The sequence below is a fragment of the Narcine bancroftii genome, chromosome 5 (genome assembly GCF_036971445.1).
Source record: "Narcine bancroftii isolate sNarBan1 chromosome 5, sNarBan1.hap1, whole genome shotgun sequence".
Taxonomy (NCBI): domain Eukaryota; kingdom Metazoa; phylum Chordata; class Chondrichthyes; order Torpediniformes; family Narcinidae; genus Narcine; species Narcine bancroftii.
Window position 1 is genome coordinate 166342137 of NC_091473.1, and position 16497 is coordinate 166358633.

Below are 16497 nucleotides of genomic sequence, written 5' to 3' on the forward strand. Positions count from 1 at the left end.
CCGGGACCGCTGCAAGGGCGGGGGGCGAGGGGGTGGGGTGTTGGATTGGTTCAAAACCTAATAACTTGAGGATTTCAAAGATGTGAAAACATCAAAATGCCATCGTTTACAGTAGCTTTATAATTAACGTGTCGATTGCATTATCCGAGGTCTTTTGTTCCCCCGCGCATGGGCTACCTCTAATTTTCTGTGTCTTTGAGTGTTCAGTATAATCGGAGGATTACAGACTTTATTATGGAACAATAACGTGCAATTTGTGTAATATCGCTGTAATGCCATTCGAAGGATGAGACTGATTCTGAAGGGCGGAACGTTCAACTGGGGAATGTTATTAGGGCGATGCTTTGGACAAATGATTCTGCCTCTGGTGTGTTTACAAGGCATTTGAAGGTTGTCAAATTCAGTTTTAGTTGCCCATTCAGAGCCAGCTCTCCAGCGCATGACGTCCTGTTTTGCGGAAACTACCAAAATGTTTGGCCTGGAAGTCAGCCTGAAGAAAACTGAGGTCCTCCATCAGCCAGCTCCCCACCATGACCACCAGCCCCCCCACATCTCCATCGCGCACACAGAACTCAAAACGGTCAACCAGTTTACCTACCTCGGCTATGCCATTTCATCTGATGCAAGGATCGACAATGAGATAGACAACAGACTCGCCAAGGCAAATAGCGCCTTTGGAAGACTACACAAAAGAGTCTGGAAAAACAATCGCCTGAAGAAACACACAAAGATCAGCATGTACGGAGCCGTTGTCATACCCACGCTCCTGTTCATCTCCGAATCATGGGTCGTCTACCGGCACCACCTACGGCTCCTAGAACGGTTCCACCAGCGTTGTCTCCGTTCCATCCTCAACATTCATTGGAGTGACTTCATCACCAACATCGAAGTACTCGAGCTGGCAGAATCCGCAAGCATCGAATCCACGTTGCTGAAGACCCAACTGCGCTGGGTGGGTCACGTCTCCAGAATGGAGGACCATTGCCTTCCCAAGATCGTTTTCTATGGCGAGCTCTCCACTGGCCACCGAGACAGAGGTGCACCAAAGAAGAGGTTACAAGGACTGCTTAAAGAAATCTCTTGGTGCCTGCCACATTGACCACCGCCAGTGGGCTGATATTGCCTCAAACCGTGCATCTTGGCGCCTCACAGTTTGGCGGGCTGCAACCTCCTTTGAAGAAGACCGCAGAGCCCACCTCACTAACCAAAGACAAAGGAGGAAAAACCCAATCCCAACCAACCAATTTTCCCTTGCAACCGTGCCTGCCTGTCCCACATCGGACTTGTCAGTCACCAATGAGTCTGCAGCAGACCTGGACATAACCCTCCATAAATCTTCGTCCGCGAAGCCAAGCCAAAGAAAAGAAAGAAAGAAGAAGGTTGTCATCTTGTGTCTGTCTTGAGCTCTTGTTTCATTGGTATTAAAGACAGAATGTTAAGGGTTCTCCGTGTAAAGGGTAACAGATGATGCTCCGCAGCAAAACTGTTGAACAATAAGCGTGGTAAGGGTGATCACTTCCAGTTGTGTCATTAAACTTGGCTGCTCTTGATTTCTTGGTACTTCTTTACATTCGTAAAATTATCCAGGACAATCTTAATTATGGTTGGTAAAGTAACAGCAAAATATCTGGCAATTTACTTGCAACCTTGTCCATCACTAATTAAAACATAATCTTCAGCATATTCAGATTTAAATAGAACCACAGAGTCAGAATCTTTTGGAGCTTCAAGTCTGCAATGAACCATTTTTTGCATATTTCCACTGACCTGCACTCAGTCCATAGCCTTCCATTCCTCTCCCATCCATGTACCTGTCCAAATACTTAAATGTTAAAGTTGACTCTGCATTCACCACATCAGCTGGCAGTTCTTTCCACAATCCCACCATTCTGTGTGAAGTTCCCCCTCCTATTCCCCTATATTTTTCCCCTTTCACTCTGAACCCATGTCCTCTGGTTTGTATCTCACCTACCCTCAGTGGAAAAAGCATATCAACATTTACTCCGTCTATCCCCCTCATAATTTTAAATAGCTCTACCAAACCTCCCCTCATTTTTCTACGTTCCAAGGAATAAAGTCATGACCTGTTTAAGCTTTCACTCTAACTCGGTTCCTGAAGTCCAGGCAACATTCTAGTGAACCTTCTCTGTACTCGTTCTATTGTTACAGAGTTCTGTGTGGTATATTGGCCTATGTGTTGTGTGATTTTTATGTTAAAAAGTGACAGTTTGCCTGAGAGAGCCAAGGTAAAGGTAGACTGCTGAGTTCCTCCACTTGAGGAAGCTGAAATAGACCAGTATTTTCAGCATTTTGAGAAAGTAGCTGTAAATTTAAAATGGCCATCAGACCAGTGGTCACTCCTGCTACAAAGTGTTCTTAAAGGGAAAGCCCAACAGGTGTATTCGTGTCTCACGGCACAACAAGCAGCTGATTACGAATTTGTAAAGCAGGCTATACTCCGATCTTATGAACTAGTCCCAGAGGCTTATAGATAAAAGTTCAGGAGTTTAAAAAAAGCAGCAACCCAATCTTACCTGAATTTTGCTTATAGGAAGGTTGTGTGTTTTGATCGGTGGTATGCCGCAATGAAAGTAGAAAATAACTTTGATTTATTGAGGGAAATCATTCTGATTGAGGAGATTAAAAATTGTGTTCTTGACGATATTCAAGTGTACTTGGCAGAGAAAAATATAAAAGCTTGGCAAGAATTGGCTAAATCCACAGAGGAATAAGCTTTAACCCACGTCGAAGTGGACACAAGAGAAAACCTTTCAAAGGAATACTGCTGATAATCCAAGTAGAGTAGAAAGAAAATCTAGAAGTGAGGTTAAAGGAAGAGAGGAAGAGAAATGGGTGAAGGAAAAATTTTCAAGTGTTATTTGCCACTATTGTAAGAAGCCAGGGCACATAATAGCAAATTGTCCTGTACTGAAAAGGAAGAAAGAGAAAGGGGTGGTACCAACTGCCTGTGTTCAGAGTGAGAAAGTTAGGGATATTTTCAAACCATTCATGACTGAAGGTTTCATTTCGGTTAAAGAAGGATCCAATCAAGTTCCAGCTAAAATCCTGCAGGACACTGGAGCAGCCCAATCGCTTGAATTAAGCAATGTTTTGAATTTTGGTGAGGAGACCGATACTGGAGATGTGAATTTAATTAAAGGCATTGGTGGTGAAGCAGAGCCTATACCTTTACATAGAATAGTGAGGAAATCAGACTTAGTTAATGGCCTGGTTATGATAGGGATAAGATCAAGTCTGCTGGTGGATAGAGTTTCTCTTTTGTTAGGGAATGATTTAGCAAAAAAGTCATACCTGGGGTGAAATTCACAAGTAACTCATTGATTTATGAGTCTGAAAAGGATTTGGAAATCTACCCTGCGTGTGCCATTACTAGAGCCATGTTGAGAAAAACGGGAGAGGTAGAGAAAGTCTGTGATGATCCTGTAGTGGAGGCAAGCATTGAAGACAAACCTAAGGATCCAGCTTTGCTTTTGTCAAGAGAAGAAGTAATAGCCAGACAAAAGCATGAACCTGATCTTGCTGGGAGAAGAGATAAGATTCTGTCTAACCAGGAAATTGAAACTGTGCCTATAGGTTACTTTGTTCAAGATGGAATATTGATGAGCAAGTGGAGACCACAAGTGATACCTGCCAGTGAAAACTGGGCGGTAGTAAGGCAAGTTGTAATTCCCAAAACGTACAGGAATGAAATATAAAAGTTGGCTCAGAGTACACCTTTGGGAGGTCATCTTGGAGTGAAGGAGATGGCAGAAAAGATAAGGAAACAGTTTTATTGGCCGAAATTAAGAAAGGATGTTGTGAACTTTAGTAGAACATGTCACGTTTGTCAATTGGTGGGCAAGCCTAATCAAGGACCAACAGTGGCACCTTTACAACCCATCCCTGCTTTTGGGGAGCCCTTCTCAAAGGTGATAGTGGATTGTGTTCGCCCATTGCCAAAAACCAAAGCAGGAAATGAATATTTGTTAACACTCCTGTGTACGTTTTCACGGTTTCCAGAGGCTATTCTCCTGAGAAACATTAAAAGTGAAGACGATTGTGAAGGCTATGCTAAAATTTTCAAACTGTTTGGCCTTCCAAGGAAAATTCAATCGGACCAAGGGAGTAATTATATGTCTGGAATATTTCAACAGGTGGTGTATGAATTGGGAGCCCATCAAATTGTGTTGTCTGCCTATCATCCTAAAAGTCAAGGGGCCTTGGAAAGGTTCCATTTAACTGTGAAAAATATGATGAGGGCTTATTGCGTGGAAAATAAAAAGGATTGGGATGAAGGAATCCATTTGTTATTGTTTGCTGTTAGAGAGGCAACTCAGGAGTCTCTTGGCTTTAGTCGATTTGAGTTGATGTTTGGTCATGAAGTCAGGGGTCCATTACTATTGTTGAAGGAACAGTGGATACATAATGATATACAATTAAATCTGTTGGATTATGTTTTCAGATTTAAAAACAGATTACATCAGGCTTGCGAGATGGCAAGGAAAAATTTAAAAACTGCTCAGGGATAAATGAAAATTCAGTATGATCAAAAAGCAAAAATTAGGGACATTAAACCTGGTGACAAAGTATTGGTTTTGTTTGCAATGCAGTCAAATCTTTTGAGAGCTCAGTTTTCAGGACCATATAAGGTGAAATCAAAAATTAACCAGGTCACCTATGTCATTGAGATGCCTGATCGTCGAAGAGAGACACAGGTCTGTCATGTGAACATGCTTAAACCTTATTTTGAGAAAATGACTGAAGAGGAGACTAGGATTCCAACCAAGGTGCTAGTTATAGAGGAAAGTAAGGAGGAGATAAGTTTTGTGGAAGGTCATGGAGCACAGAAAGTGATAAGCCCCAGGCTGGAAAATTCTATAGTTTTGCAAAACGTAGACACCAAGTTAATGCATTTGACTAAATCAGAAAGGGAAGAAATGAAAACATTACTTATGAAATTTAAGGATATATTCCCAGATGTTCCAAGAAGAATTACTGTGGCTTGTCATGATGTGGAGGTCAGTGATGCTAAGCCTATTAAGCAGCATCCTTACCGAGTTAATCAGGAAAAGAGCAGATTGTTGGATCAAGAGGTGGATTTAATGCTCAAAGATGACATCATCTGAAAATCAACTTCAAATTGGAGTTCACCCTGTGTTCTGGTGCCTAAGCCAGATGGCTCAATTAGGTTTTGTACAGATTATCGAAAGGTAAACATGGTGACAAAGACTGATGCGTTCCCTATTCTCAGAATAGATGATTGTATAGATAAGATGGGGAAGGCTAAGTTTCTTCCAAAGATTGATCTCTTAAAAGGATACTGGTGTATTCCTTTGAAGGAGAAAGGCAGGGAGATTTCTCCATTTATTACACCTTCGTGATTGTATGTGTATATAATGTTATGCCTTACAGGATGAAAATACACCTGGAACATTTCAGAGAATGATTAATGCAGTAATTCTGGGTTTAGAGCACACAGGAGCCTACATTGATGATTTAGTAATTAATACGGATACATGGGAAAAACACATGCTTGAATTAGAGCTGTTATTTCAGAGACTGGTGGAAGCACACCTCATAGTGAATTTGCACAAGAATGAGTTTGGACATGCCATTGTAATTTATCTGGGTTATGTGTTAGGACAGGGACAGGTGGCACTGGTTGGAGTGAAAGTATTGGCTATCACTGCATTCCCTATCCCTGGTGATAAGAAAGCTTTTCAGAGATTTCTAGGTATGATTGGCTACTATTGTAGATTTTGTAAAAACTTTGCAGAAATTGCACTCCCATTGACAAAACTACTTGGAAAGAAAGAAAAATTGAACTCTTCAGATGCATGCCAGGAAGCGTTTCTGAAGTTAAAGGTCATTTTATGCCATCAGCCTGTACTTTTGTCCCCGAACTTTGAAAAACCATTCTCTTTAGCCATGGACGCCAGTGACGAAGCAGTTGGTGCTGTTCTGTTACAGAAGAAAGATGGTGATGGAGAAGAACATCCAATTTCGTACTTCTCAAAAAAGTTTAACGACCATCAATAAAATTATTCAACCATTGAGAAAGAGTTATTAGTGCTTGTTTTAGCGTTGCAACGTTTTAATGTGTATATTTGTACTGCTCAAAAACCGTTAATAATATATACTGATCATAATCCATTAGTTTTTCTGTCTAAAATGAAAAATAAGAACAGATGGTTATTGAATTGGAGCTTACTATTACAAAAGTATGATTTAATTATTACACACATAAAGGGGACGGATAATGTAATAGCAGATTGTTTGTCAAGATGTTAATCTGGGTAGATATGAATCTAATCACATACTTAGTTTTTAAAAAAATTGAGTTTTTATTTTATTTATGTAATACTTCCATTAATTGTTAAAATTTGTTCTTGTGGGCCAAATTGTTTTTTTTTAGCAGGGGAGGTGTTACAGAGTTCTATGTTGTGTATTGGCCTGTGTTGTGTGGTTTTATGTTTAAAAAGTGACAGTTTGCCTGAGAGAGCCAAGGTGAAAGTGGCCTGCTGAGAGAGTGGGAGACAGACTGAGCATGTGCAGAAAATGAAAAACAATTCTGGACTTTGACGATAAATCTCCATTGGGTGGTGCCGTGGAGTGGTAGAAGGCCCAGAGCATGAGTCATGGTCTGGTGGACAGTTTAGAATGTTGGGACTTAAAAAAGGATGAACATTCCGAAGGCAGCCAGAAGGATCTGGACCAAGCCAGTTGTTCCTCTCTCTGCAAGCAACACAAGAAGACAGCTTCAAATTTTGTGCACTCTCTCTCTCTCCTTACTGTGGGCTGGTTGGAAATATAGCTTAGACTTTAATGATATATGTTCTATTTTGGCTGGGGAATTTATTAGTTTTACACTGTTATAGAAATTTGCATAGTAACCAGTGGGCATTGTTATAAAAGGGGGGATTTTGAATTGAAGTTTGAAGGTGAGTTTTTTTGTTAATAAAGTAATTGTTCATCTTTAACCTTGGTGATATGCCTTCTTTGTTGTTGCTGGTTTGATCTTGTAACACTATCTTATTGATGTTTCCTGTAGTTAGATGACTAAAAATGCACATAATACTCTAAATTTGGACTCACCAATGTCTTGTACAACATTAACATAACATCCCAGCTCCTATACTCAGTAGTTTGATTTATGAAAGCCAATATGCTAAAAGTTCTCTTTACAACCTTATCCACCTGCGATGCCACTTTCAGGGAAGTATGTATCTGTATTTCCAGATCCCTCTGTTCTTTCGACCTCCTCAGTACCCTATTATTTACAATGCATGTCCTTTCATGGTTTGCAACACTTTACACTTGTCTACATTAAATTCCTGCTGCCATTTTTCAGCCCATTTTCTAGCTGGTCCAGATCCCTTTGCAAACTGTCGAATAACACCTCCAGTCTTAGTCTCATCTGCAAATTTGCTGATCCAATTTACATTATCATCCAGATCATTGCTTATAGATGACAAACAACAACGATCCCAGTACTGATCCCTGAGACACACCACTCGTCACAGGCCTCCAATCTGAGAAGCAACTATTTACTCTACTCTTTGGCTTCTCCCATCTGGCCATTTTCGAATCCAATTCACTACTTCACCATGAATACCTAGCATCTGAACTTTCCTGATTAACCTTCCATGTGAGACCTTGTCAAAGTCCATGTGGACAACATCCATAGCCTTTCCTTCATCCATTATCCTGGTAACCTTTTTTTTAAACAAAAACTCTAAGATTGGTTAAACATGACCTACCACATGCAAAGCCATGTTGACTATCCCCAATCAGTTTCTGGCTATCCAAATAATTGTATATCTGATTTCTTAGAACACCTTTCACATTTTAAAGTTAAGAATTCAGATTAGTGGATTTTAATTTTTATTTGTATTTTTCTTATTACCATCTTTTTTTCTGTTTTGAATTTTGATTTTGTTCATGATTTGTAGTGAATTAAATATTTTAATTTTCAATTCCTTCTTCAGAGTCTGGGAGATTCAATCAGATTCTTCGGTATAATTGGCAGAGAAGCAATTTGTACCATATTCACTCAGGTCCTGGATCTCCTGGAGGTTGCAACAATGCGGTAGATTTTTTAAAAAAATCACCTCACACATTTGCTCCTGACCTCAAAATCCAAGTCCTTGATATCAATTTTGCACATCATTCAGATAGCTGATTAGGTAAATTGCCAGTTCATACCTCTAAATGATAATGCTTTTTGACTGCTGTATAGCTTGATTTTTGGATGTTAACTATGAGAGGAAGCATTCAATGAGTCTTTTGTTGTGCAACTTTTTTTCAGGATAATTTTGTAATTTAATGTCTTGGTTTTCATGAAATATAGGCTATCGGTAGGATAAGGTAATTGAAGCATTTTGGCAACTTCAGTGCATTGTGTGAAGATGTTAATATCACTTGTATGTTTATTTTTCTTAGGTAATATATCCTTCCCATGCTAAACTATCAGACAAAGAGGTTAGTATAGAAAGACGTGGAATATGATTTTTACTTATTTGAAACCACTGTGGTATTGCCATAAACTGCATTTCTTTTTATTACAGAAAACGAACATTTGTTATTTATCCTTTCCAGATTCTAATTCAGGTAATTTTATTATTTCTCTATTCCACATATTAATTGATGCTTCTCCAAAATACTGGGCACTAAATGCTGTTCATTTAAATGACAAAAAAAATCAGTATTAAAAAGGTAAATAGATATAACTTAATATTTAGATATTTTATTTTTAATTGGATCCAAGGGAAGTTATTGAGGGGAAAAAAAATGGGATTTGTGAGTTCAAGATTCCTTGGCCAGACAGCATGTTTGTAGATCTGCAAACAAAAAAAGCAATACTAAAACATATCAAGTTTGTCTGCTGTAGTGCGCGTCAAAAGAACCAAAGACTTGTTGATCCAAACCAAGGCTTTTATTAACTAAAAGACTGGAGCATATCACAAGTAGGTCGACCAGTCCAGAATGACCTGGTCTGGCTAGGAGCAATCCTTTAGGACCTGCTAGTAGGTGTGGCTACACTCTCAACCAATCACAGTCATCCTACACTACCATCTGTACATATGTATATATACACATTGGTGATGGAATCTGTACTATCACATTCAGTCCTTCTTTGAGAACCGATAGCAGGGTGGATGGAGGTTAGGGGCTGTACCAGTCAGGGGGCCTGACCATCTGGAGTGATCTTTATGGTGCCGGGATTGGGGTCACCGGAGTCGTGTCACCAGCAGGCCCGTAGGGTGCGGCCACTGCTTCGCTCAATTCCCCATTGGCGTAGTCAACAGTCTGGCCTGAGCTGGTGGGGTGGTGCTGGTCCCTCTGTTCAAGCACATGACCTGAGGGAGAAGGAATAGGGGGAGGTTGGGTTAAAGGCACTGCTGCGCCTGATCCAGCCTAGGCTAGGTCCCTTACCGAGACTGTGTCCTCCCACCCGTCCGGGTATTCAACGTAGGCATAATGCGGGTTCGCATGGAGCAGAGTCACTCGGTCAACCAAGGGGTCGTTTTTTGAGTACCGGACATGGTGTCGAAGAGGACCGGAAACCATGAGCCACGCCGGTATGGTCGTACCCGACTCTGATATCCTCGGGAAAGAGAACATCCTTTCATGTGTGGTGGCATTGGTCGCGGTGCACAGGAGGGAGCGGATGGAGTGTAGGTCACTACACGTCCTGCCAGCGAGAGGTGGGGAGACCTTTGGACCGGAGGGCAAGCGTAACCGCTTTCCAGACGATGGCATTTTCTCTTTCGACTTGCCCATTACGGCATGGGTTATAGCTGGTGGTCCAGCTTGATGCAATACCACACTCCAGAAGGTACTGCCGCAGCTCTGTGCTCATAAAAAAGGACCCCCGTCACTGTGGATGTAACTGGGGTACCCGAAGATGGCGAAGATGCTGTGCAGGGCCTCTATAACTGAGGAGGCAGTCATGTCCGAGCAGGGAACAGCAAACGGGAAGCGGGAGTACTTGACGATGGCCATAAGGATGTCAGTGTTACGGATGGTCGACGGTAGGGGCCCCTTGAAGTCTACGCTGAGACGCTCAAAGGGGCGGGTGGCTTTGATGATGTGGGTGTTCTCCAGACGGAAGAAGTGGGGCTTGCACTCAGCGCACACCAAGCAGGCTCGGGTCATGGAGTGGATCTCCTTGACCTTGTTGGGCAGGTTGCGAGCTTTGACAAAGTGCGCGAACTTAATGACCCCTGGATGACAGAGCTCCCGTGGAGTTTCTGCAGCCTGTCCAGTTGTATGTTGGCACGTCCCCCTGGAGAGCGCATCTGGCAGGTCGTTGAATTTACCTGGCCGATACAGTATGTCATAATTAAAGGTGGAGAGCTCGATTCTCCACCTAGCGATTTTGTCATTCTTGATCTTATCTCGCTGGGTATTGCTAAACATGAAGGAGACCCCGCGTTGGTCGGTCAGCAGCGTAAAGCGCCTGCCAGTGAGGAAGTGTCTCCAATGACGTACTGCTTCAACTATGGCCTGGGCCTCCTTCTTGACAGAGGAGTGTCGGCTCTCAGGTCCCTGGAGGGTTCTGGAGAAGAAGGCTACCGACGGCCGGCCTGGTTCAAAGTGGCTGCCATTGCAAAGTTGGATGCATCCCTCTTGACTTGGAATGGAATGGATTCGATAGCGTGCAGCGTTGCAGCAGTGATGTCCGATTTGATGCGGTCGAAGGCCGCTCTGGCTTCGGTTGACAGGGGGAAGGAGGTGGTCTTGATGAGTGGCCATGCCTTGTCGGCATAGTGTGGAACCCATTGGGCATAGTAAGAGAAAAAGCCCAGGCAGCGTCTGAGTGCCTTCTGGGTGTGTTGTGGCAGGGGGGGGGGGGGGGGGGGGTGGAGATGGGGGAGAGGAGGAGTCTATGAGGGGACATATGTGGTCAGGGTCCAGCATGACCACCCCGTTCTTCACCACACAACCCAGAATTGCGAGTCGAGTGGTCCGGAAGACACATTTGTCGAAATTGTAGGTCAAGTGCAGCCGAGTTGCAGTCTGAAAAAATTTCTCAAGCTTCGCATCATGATCCTCCGTGTCATGGCTGCAGATGGTGACGTTGTCCAGATATGGGAAAGTAGCAGTCAGCCCATTCTGGTCCACCATCCGGCCCATTTCCTGCTGGATGACCGCGATGCCATTTGTGACCCCAAAGGGTACCCTGAGGAATTGATACAGCTGCCCATTCGCTTCGAAGGCCATGAAGGGTCGGTCTTCTCGGCGGATCGGGAGCTGATGATAGGCCGAACGTAAGTCCATGGTGGAAAATACACGGTATTGGGCGATCTGACTCACCACATCCCTGATCTGTGGAAGTGGGGTACGCATCCAGAAGCATGAAGCGGTTGATTATCTGGCTGTAGTCCACCACCATCCATGGCTTCTCCCCGTTTTTAACAACCATGGACTCGAGCTAATTTCGATAATGCCCTCATCCAGCAGTCTGCGCACCTCGCTTGTGATAAATTTCCTGTGTTCATAACTATATTGCTAGCTTTTGGTGGCCACAGGCTTCCAGCCAGGGGTGAGATTTGCGAAAAGCACTGGCGGAGCAACTCGGAGGGTGGAGAGACTACAGGTGGGGTGCGGGGGCGGGTGGCACGGACTGCTGCTGGCAGGAGGTTCCTGGGGTGGAGTGGTTACAGACGGAAAGCGGAGCGTGAGGCCCCACCAAAGTGCTGGGAAACAGTTTGAAACTGACACTGAAAATCCAGTCCCAGCAGTGCAGGGGCACACAATTGGGGAAGGACTAATAATTTGAAGTCTGTTCGTGATGCCCTGGACTTTCCGGGTCGCCAAGCAGTACCCCTTTACTCCAGTCGAGTGCAATCTGGTCGCCAATGAAATCCTCTGTTCAGTGGGGAGAATAGCCAGTCCGCAATGGTGGGCCAGGTCTGGGTGGATAAAACTGTCAGTTGACCCAAATAAGCTTATACCAAATAAGAAATTAGTATAGCGTCCATGAACTTTAATCAGTTCCATTGCTTTTGTGAGGGGTTGGGGGAAGTCCTGGTCGAGGGTTACTGATGCAGAGACTTGTAGTGGGGACAGTGGAGTCCTGTGTGATGACGTCACGCAACGTATGCATGATGACGTCACGCAAACAGTTGGGCCTGAAAAGACAGTGTCGAGGAGTTGGGGTTGCTGCCTGCAGTCGACAATAAGTGTTGGGGGTCGCTGCTTGCCGTCGGCGGTGGGGCGGTCAGCGGTGGTGGGTCCCTGGTCAGCAGCGTCGGTATGTACTGGGTTGTTTCAGCGGCGGGTCCCCAGTCGGCCGCGGGTCCCCAGTCAGCCGCAGCCGTTGAGGTCGGGGCTGGGGCCTGGTCGGACATTGCCTCGTGAGGTCGGGTGAATGTCATTGTGGCGAGGGTGGGTTCTACCTTGCGCGCTCAGCGTCTGCCCTGTGACGTCAGGCGCTGCCGCGCGGTGGAGACCTCGCTCTGATTGAACAAGAGCTCTGGGGAAGAAGTGTTTGAAATGGAGAGTGGTGATTGGACTTCATGCAAGGCACTGTGTTTAACGGCGGGCATTTTGGAGCGGCAGACTACAGCAAAGTGGCTGTTTTTAAGGGACCTGACTCCTGGCTTTTCTCGCTGGGCACTGGGACCTGCTGTGCTTGTTCCTCCTGCAGAAATAACACTTTGGGGTTGCATTGGGCAGCGTAGCGGCAGTAGTAGGGTAGAGGGAGGGCATCCTACTCACATCAGAGTGTGGGGTCCAGCCCCAAGAGTACATGTCCATACTTAAGACGGCAGCCTCCATCGTGTCTGTGATCCGGATCATGTCCTCTAGGTTTTCTCCCCCGTGCTCTAGCAGGCGCTGCATCACCTCATTCAATCGAACCCGGCCACATAGGCATCCCGAATCAGATCATCTGTGGTCTCCGCAGCAGTTCTGTCTGTGCAGGCACACTCCCTGCCCATTGCCCTTGGTGCCTGAATATAAGCTCTACAGGACTCACCGGGCTGTTGACTCCTTGTCGCAAGTTTGTACCGAGCATAGACCCTGTTCACCAGTCACTCGTAGAGCCCTTTCAGCACCTTCTTGTCTGCGGCGTAAGTGGTCGCGTCCTGGACACTCTGGTAGACTCTCAGGGACACCATAGTCATCAATATTAGTAGTCGATGGTTGTCCTCTATCACGGCAGGATCAGAGAGCTGTAAGTATGTTTCGAAGCATCTCACCCGGTGCTTAAAGTCATTCGAGGCAGTAGCTGACTGTGGGTCGATATCAAGGCATTCCAGCCGTAGCATACGCTCCATCCCTTCAAAACTTTTTATTTAAAAAATTGTAGTGCGCGTCGAAAGAACCAAAGACTTGTTGATCCAAACCAAGGCTTTTATTAACTAAAAGACTGGAGCATATCACAAGTAAGTCGACCAGTCTAGAATGACCTGGTCTGGCAAGGAGCAATCCTTTAAGACCTGCCAGTAGGTATGGCTACACTCTCAGCCAATCACAGTCATCCTACACTACAATCTGTACATATGTACATATACACATTGGTGATAGAATCTGTACGATCACATTTGCTAAATGCATGTGAATATCTTTGTTTAAAATCTTCTTCTTCTTCTTTGGCTTGGCTTCACGGACAAAGATTTATGGAGGGGTAATGTCCAAGTCAGCTGCAGGCTCGTTTGTGGCTGACAAGTCCGATGCGGGACAGGCAGGACAGGCAGACACGGTTGCAGCGGTTGCAAGGGAAAATTGGTTGGTTGGGGTTGGGTGTTGGGTTTTTCCTCCTTTGTCTTTTGTCAGTGAGGTGGGCTCTGCAGTCTTCGTATCTGTCTTCCTTCATGCTAGCTATCGAAGCGAGTCAGATTTCCAAGTAATCACAATACATTTCTTAGCCACAGCTAAAGCTACTTTAATAAATGAAATTTGGAATTTCGTTAGTTTGTTACTTATTTCAATAAAATTGCCCAAAAGATAAAACTCCGGGTTGTCCGGAGTTGTTAGTATTTCAGTAATAACCTGCCAGAAAGATCTCACCTTCACACACAACCACGTAGCATGTTCAAACATGCCTATTTCTATTCCACGTCTAAAACACATCTCTAATATTTCCAATTTTTGATTTGTGTAATTTCTGTGGGGTGAGGTATAATTGGTGTAGAAAATTATATTATACAATAATTGAAGTCGTGTTATTCAAACACCAGTCAGACCAGTATCTTTCCATCATTGCAACTCCTAAATCCAACTCCCATCTTGCTCTCAATCTCTGTAAACCTGATTTTGCACTTTCATTGTGGAGAGCAAAGTACATCTTTGATACAAGTTTAGGTGTGTTCTCATCAGCATGGGGAAGGCACAGTCACAAGGTGTTCCAGTTTTAGGTGCGCCAGCTTGAAGTGGTTAGTGGTGAAGGTCTCCTCATGGCTGCTTACGTCAAGGACGCGCATGGTTCCATTCTGATCACCACCTTGTACGGAGTTGTGTCTGGTGCATTCCCCTGCAGACGAAGACTTAGTCGCAGTCCCAGAGGTCCTTGGGGGAAAAGGAAGGTGTTGGGCCATGGCATGAGGTTGGGACAAGAGCTAGTGTTCCTACCTTATCTCGGATTCTTGTGAGCACTGCCATGGGTGTCTCCTTTGTACAACACTCACCTGGAACTGTCACTGGCGCACTATATACCAACTCTGTGGAAGGTGTGGCTAAATCTTCTTTTGGAGCATGCGGATGCCAAGAAGCATCCATGGAAGCTCGTCCACCTAATCCAAGCCTTGGAGGTGCGTCATCAGAACTGATTTCAGGTGCTGATGGAATAGCTCTATATGGTGAATGTCTGCCAAGCTACCTATCTCCCCTCTGGTGAGCCTTGCTGTACTAATATTGGCAGTGCATTATCTCTACTGTTAAGGACACTCCCCTTGGGTATAACTGTGCATGCACCTATTGTCTTTCATTATTGTACCATGAGTTCCTGCTAATAAAAGCCATGATTATTGTTTGACCACATCGTTTTTGTCTACTTCATCAACTGGCACTTCACTCTACCAGTCCATTGTACTACGGATGGTGGGCTATGGTGTGTGCAGCTGGGTCCCAAGTAGTTGAGCCAGCGCTGACCATAGGCTGGATGTGAACTGCGACACAACTCCCTGCACTGTCTGAGGTGGTGTTGGCAGGTAGGTCAAAAAATGCTACCCAGCTTGCAATGAGGTCTCTGGCACAGGATGCCATGGACATGTCAGCAAGCAGTATGACTTCTGGCCACTTGATAAACCTGTTGACCAAAGTGAACAGGTACCTTGCCATCTGGGAGACTGGTAGCGAAACGACAATGTCCATATGGACATGCTCAAACTTCCTGTGTGTCAGCTGGAATGGTTGAAGGGGACCCTTCACATGTAGTGCCCGACCTGCTTGCATGCGTAGGCCTTGCCAAGCAAATCTATCCGCCCAGTTGGATGGTTGCCTGAATGGACAGGTGGGCCAAACCATGTAGTGCCTCAAAAGCACGACGCCTCCAAGTGGCTGGAACGACGGGTGGACACGTCACAGAGGAGGTTGCTGCCAGTTGGGCCAATGGAGATGTCCTCAAGTTGCAGGCCCAAGACTGTGATGCGGTAGGTTGGCAATTCTTCATTCAGCTGCTGTGCCTCGACAATTGCTCTGTAGTCCAATCCTGGGGTCAGGGAATGCACTGAGTGAATGGAGGTGCGAGACAGTGGGTTAGCCACGACATTGTTTTCCCTGGAGATGCGTTTGATGATGGTGATGTATGACAGGTGGCTTTCTGCTACGCCGACCATGGATCCAATACTTTGGCAAATGCGAAGGTGAGGGCTTTTTGGTCTGTGAAGACCATGAACTCCCATCCTTCAAAGAAATACCAAAAGTGCTGGATAGTGAGGTAGAGGGCTAGCAGCTCCCTGTCGAAGGCACCCTATTTTAGCTCCTGGGGTCGCAGGGTGAGTGGCAACAGTGGGCTCCTGAACCCCACTTTTGGTGGTTAAAAACACCAACAATTCTAACTGGGGTCGCTCCCTTCGGCAGGCGTCACCAGCTTTGTTGGTGGTGTGGGGAAGGCCCAGGCCTTAAAGTGTGATGCAGCAACTTGGTCGATGGAGGCCCCATCATGCTTCTTGGTGTTCCACAGGATATCTGTGTGGGCCACTACTTTGCCTGGGTCACTGAAATAGTTGTCAGCAATGAGGAGGCGGATATCTTCTGCCATCTGCTCGATAAAGATTTGTTTGAACAGTAAACATGGCTTATGGCTGTCTGCTAGTGCCGGCATCTCATTCATTAAAGCCGATGGTGTGCGGTCACTTTGGATGTCCATGTGGATCACGTCGGGAGAGGCCAAAAGCACAGATCAGGAACACCTTGATTTTTCATACCTCTCCACAACTGGTCGCTCGTGTAGGAAGTCAATAATTCAGTCTGCTGTTTCCTGGTCGAGTGAACCGACCACATAGTAGTACTTTGTGGCATCTGAGATGATTTACCTGACCTGGAATT

General features: G+C 44.9%; 1 protein-coding gene across 2 annotated transcripts in view; it reads left to right on the forward strand.

Annotated features, from left to right (window-relative positions):
- dennd6aa (DENN/MADD domain containing 6Aa) overlaps positions 1-16497 on the forward strand; it is a 103046-nt gene that overhangs the window by 368 nt on the left and 86181 nt on the right. For both annotated transcript variants that reach the window (XM_069939615.1, XM_069939616.1), the window contains exons 2-3: positions 8443-8481; positions 8568-8610. In XM_069939615.1, coding sequence (XP_069795716.1) covers positions 8443-8481; positions 8568-8610 — 82 coding nt within the window. The remainder of the gene's footprint in view (positions 1-8442; positions 8482-8567; positions 8611-16497) is intronic.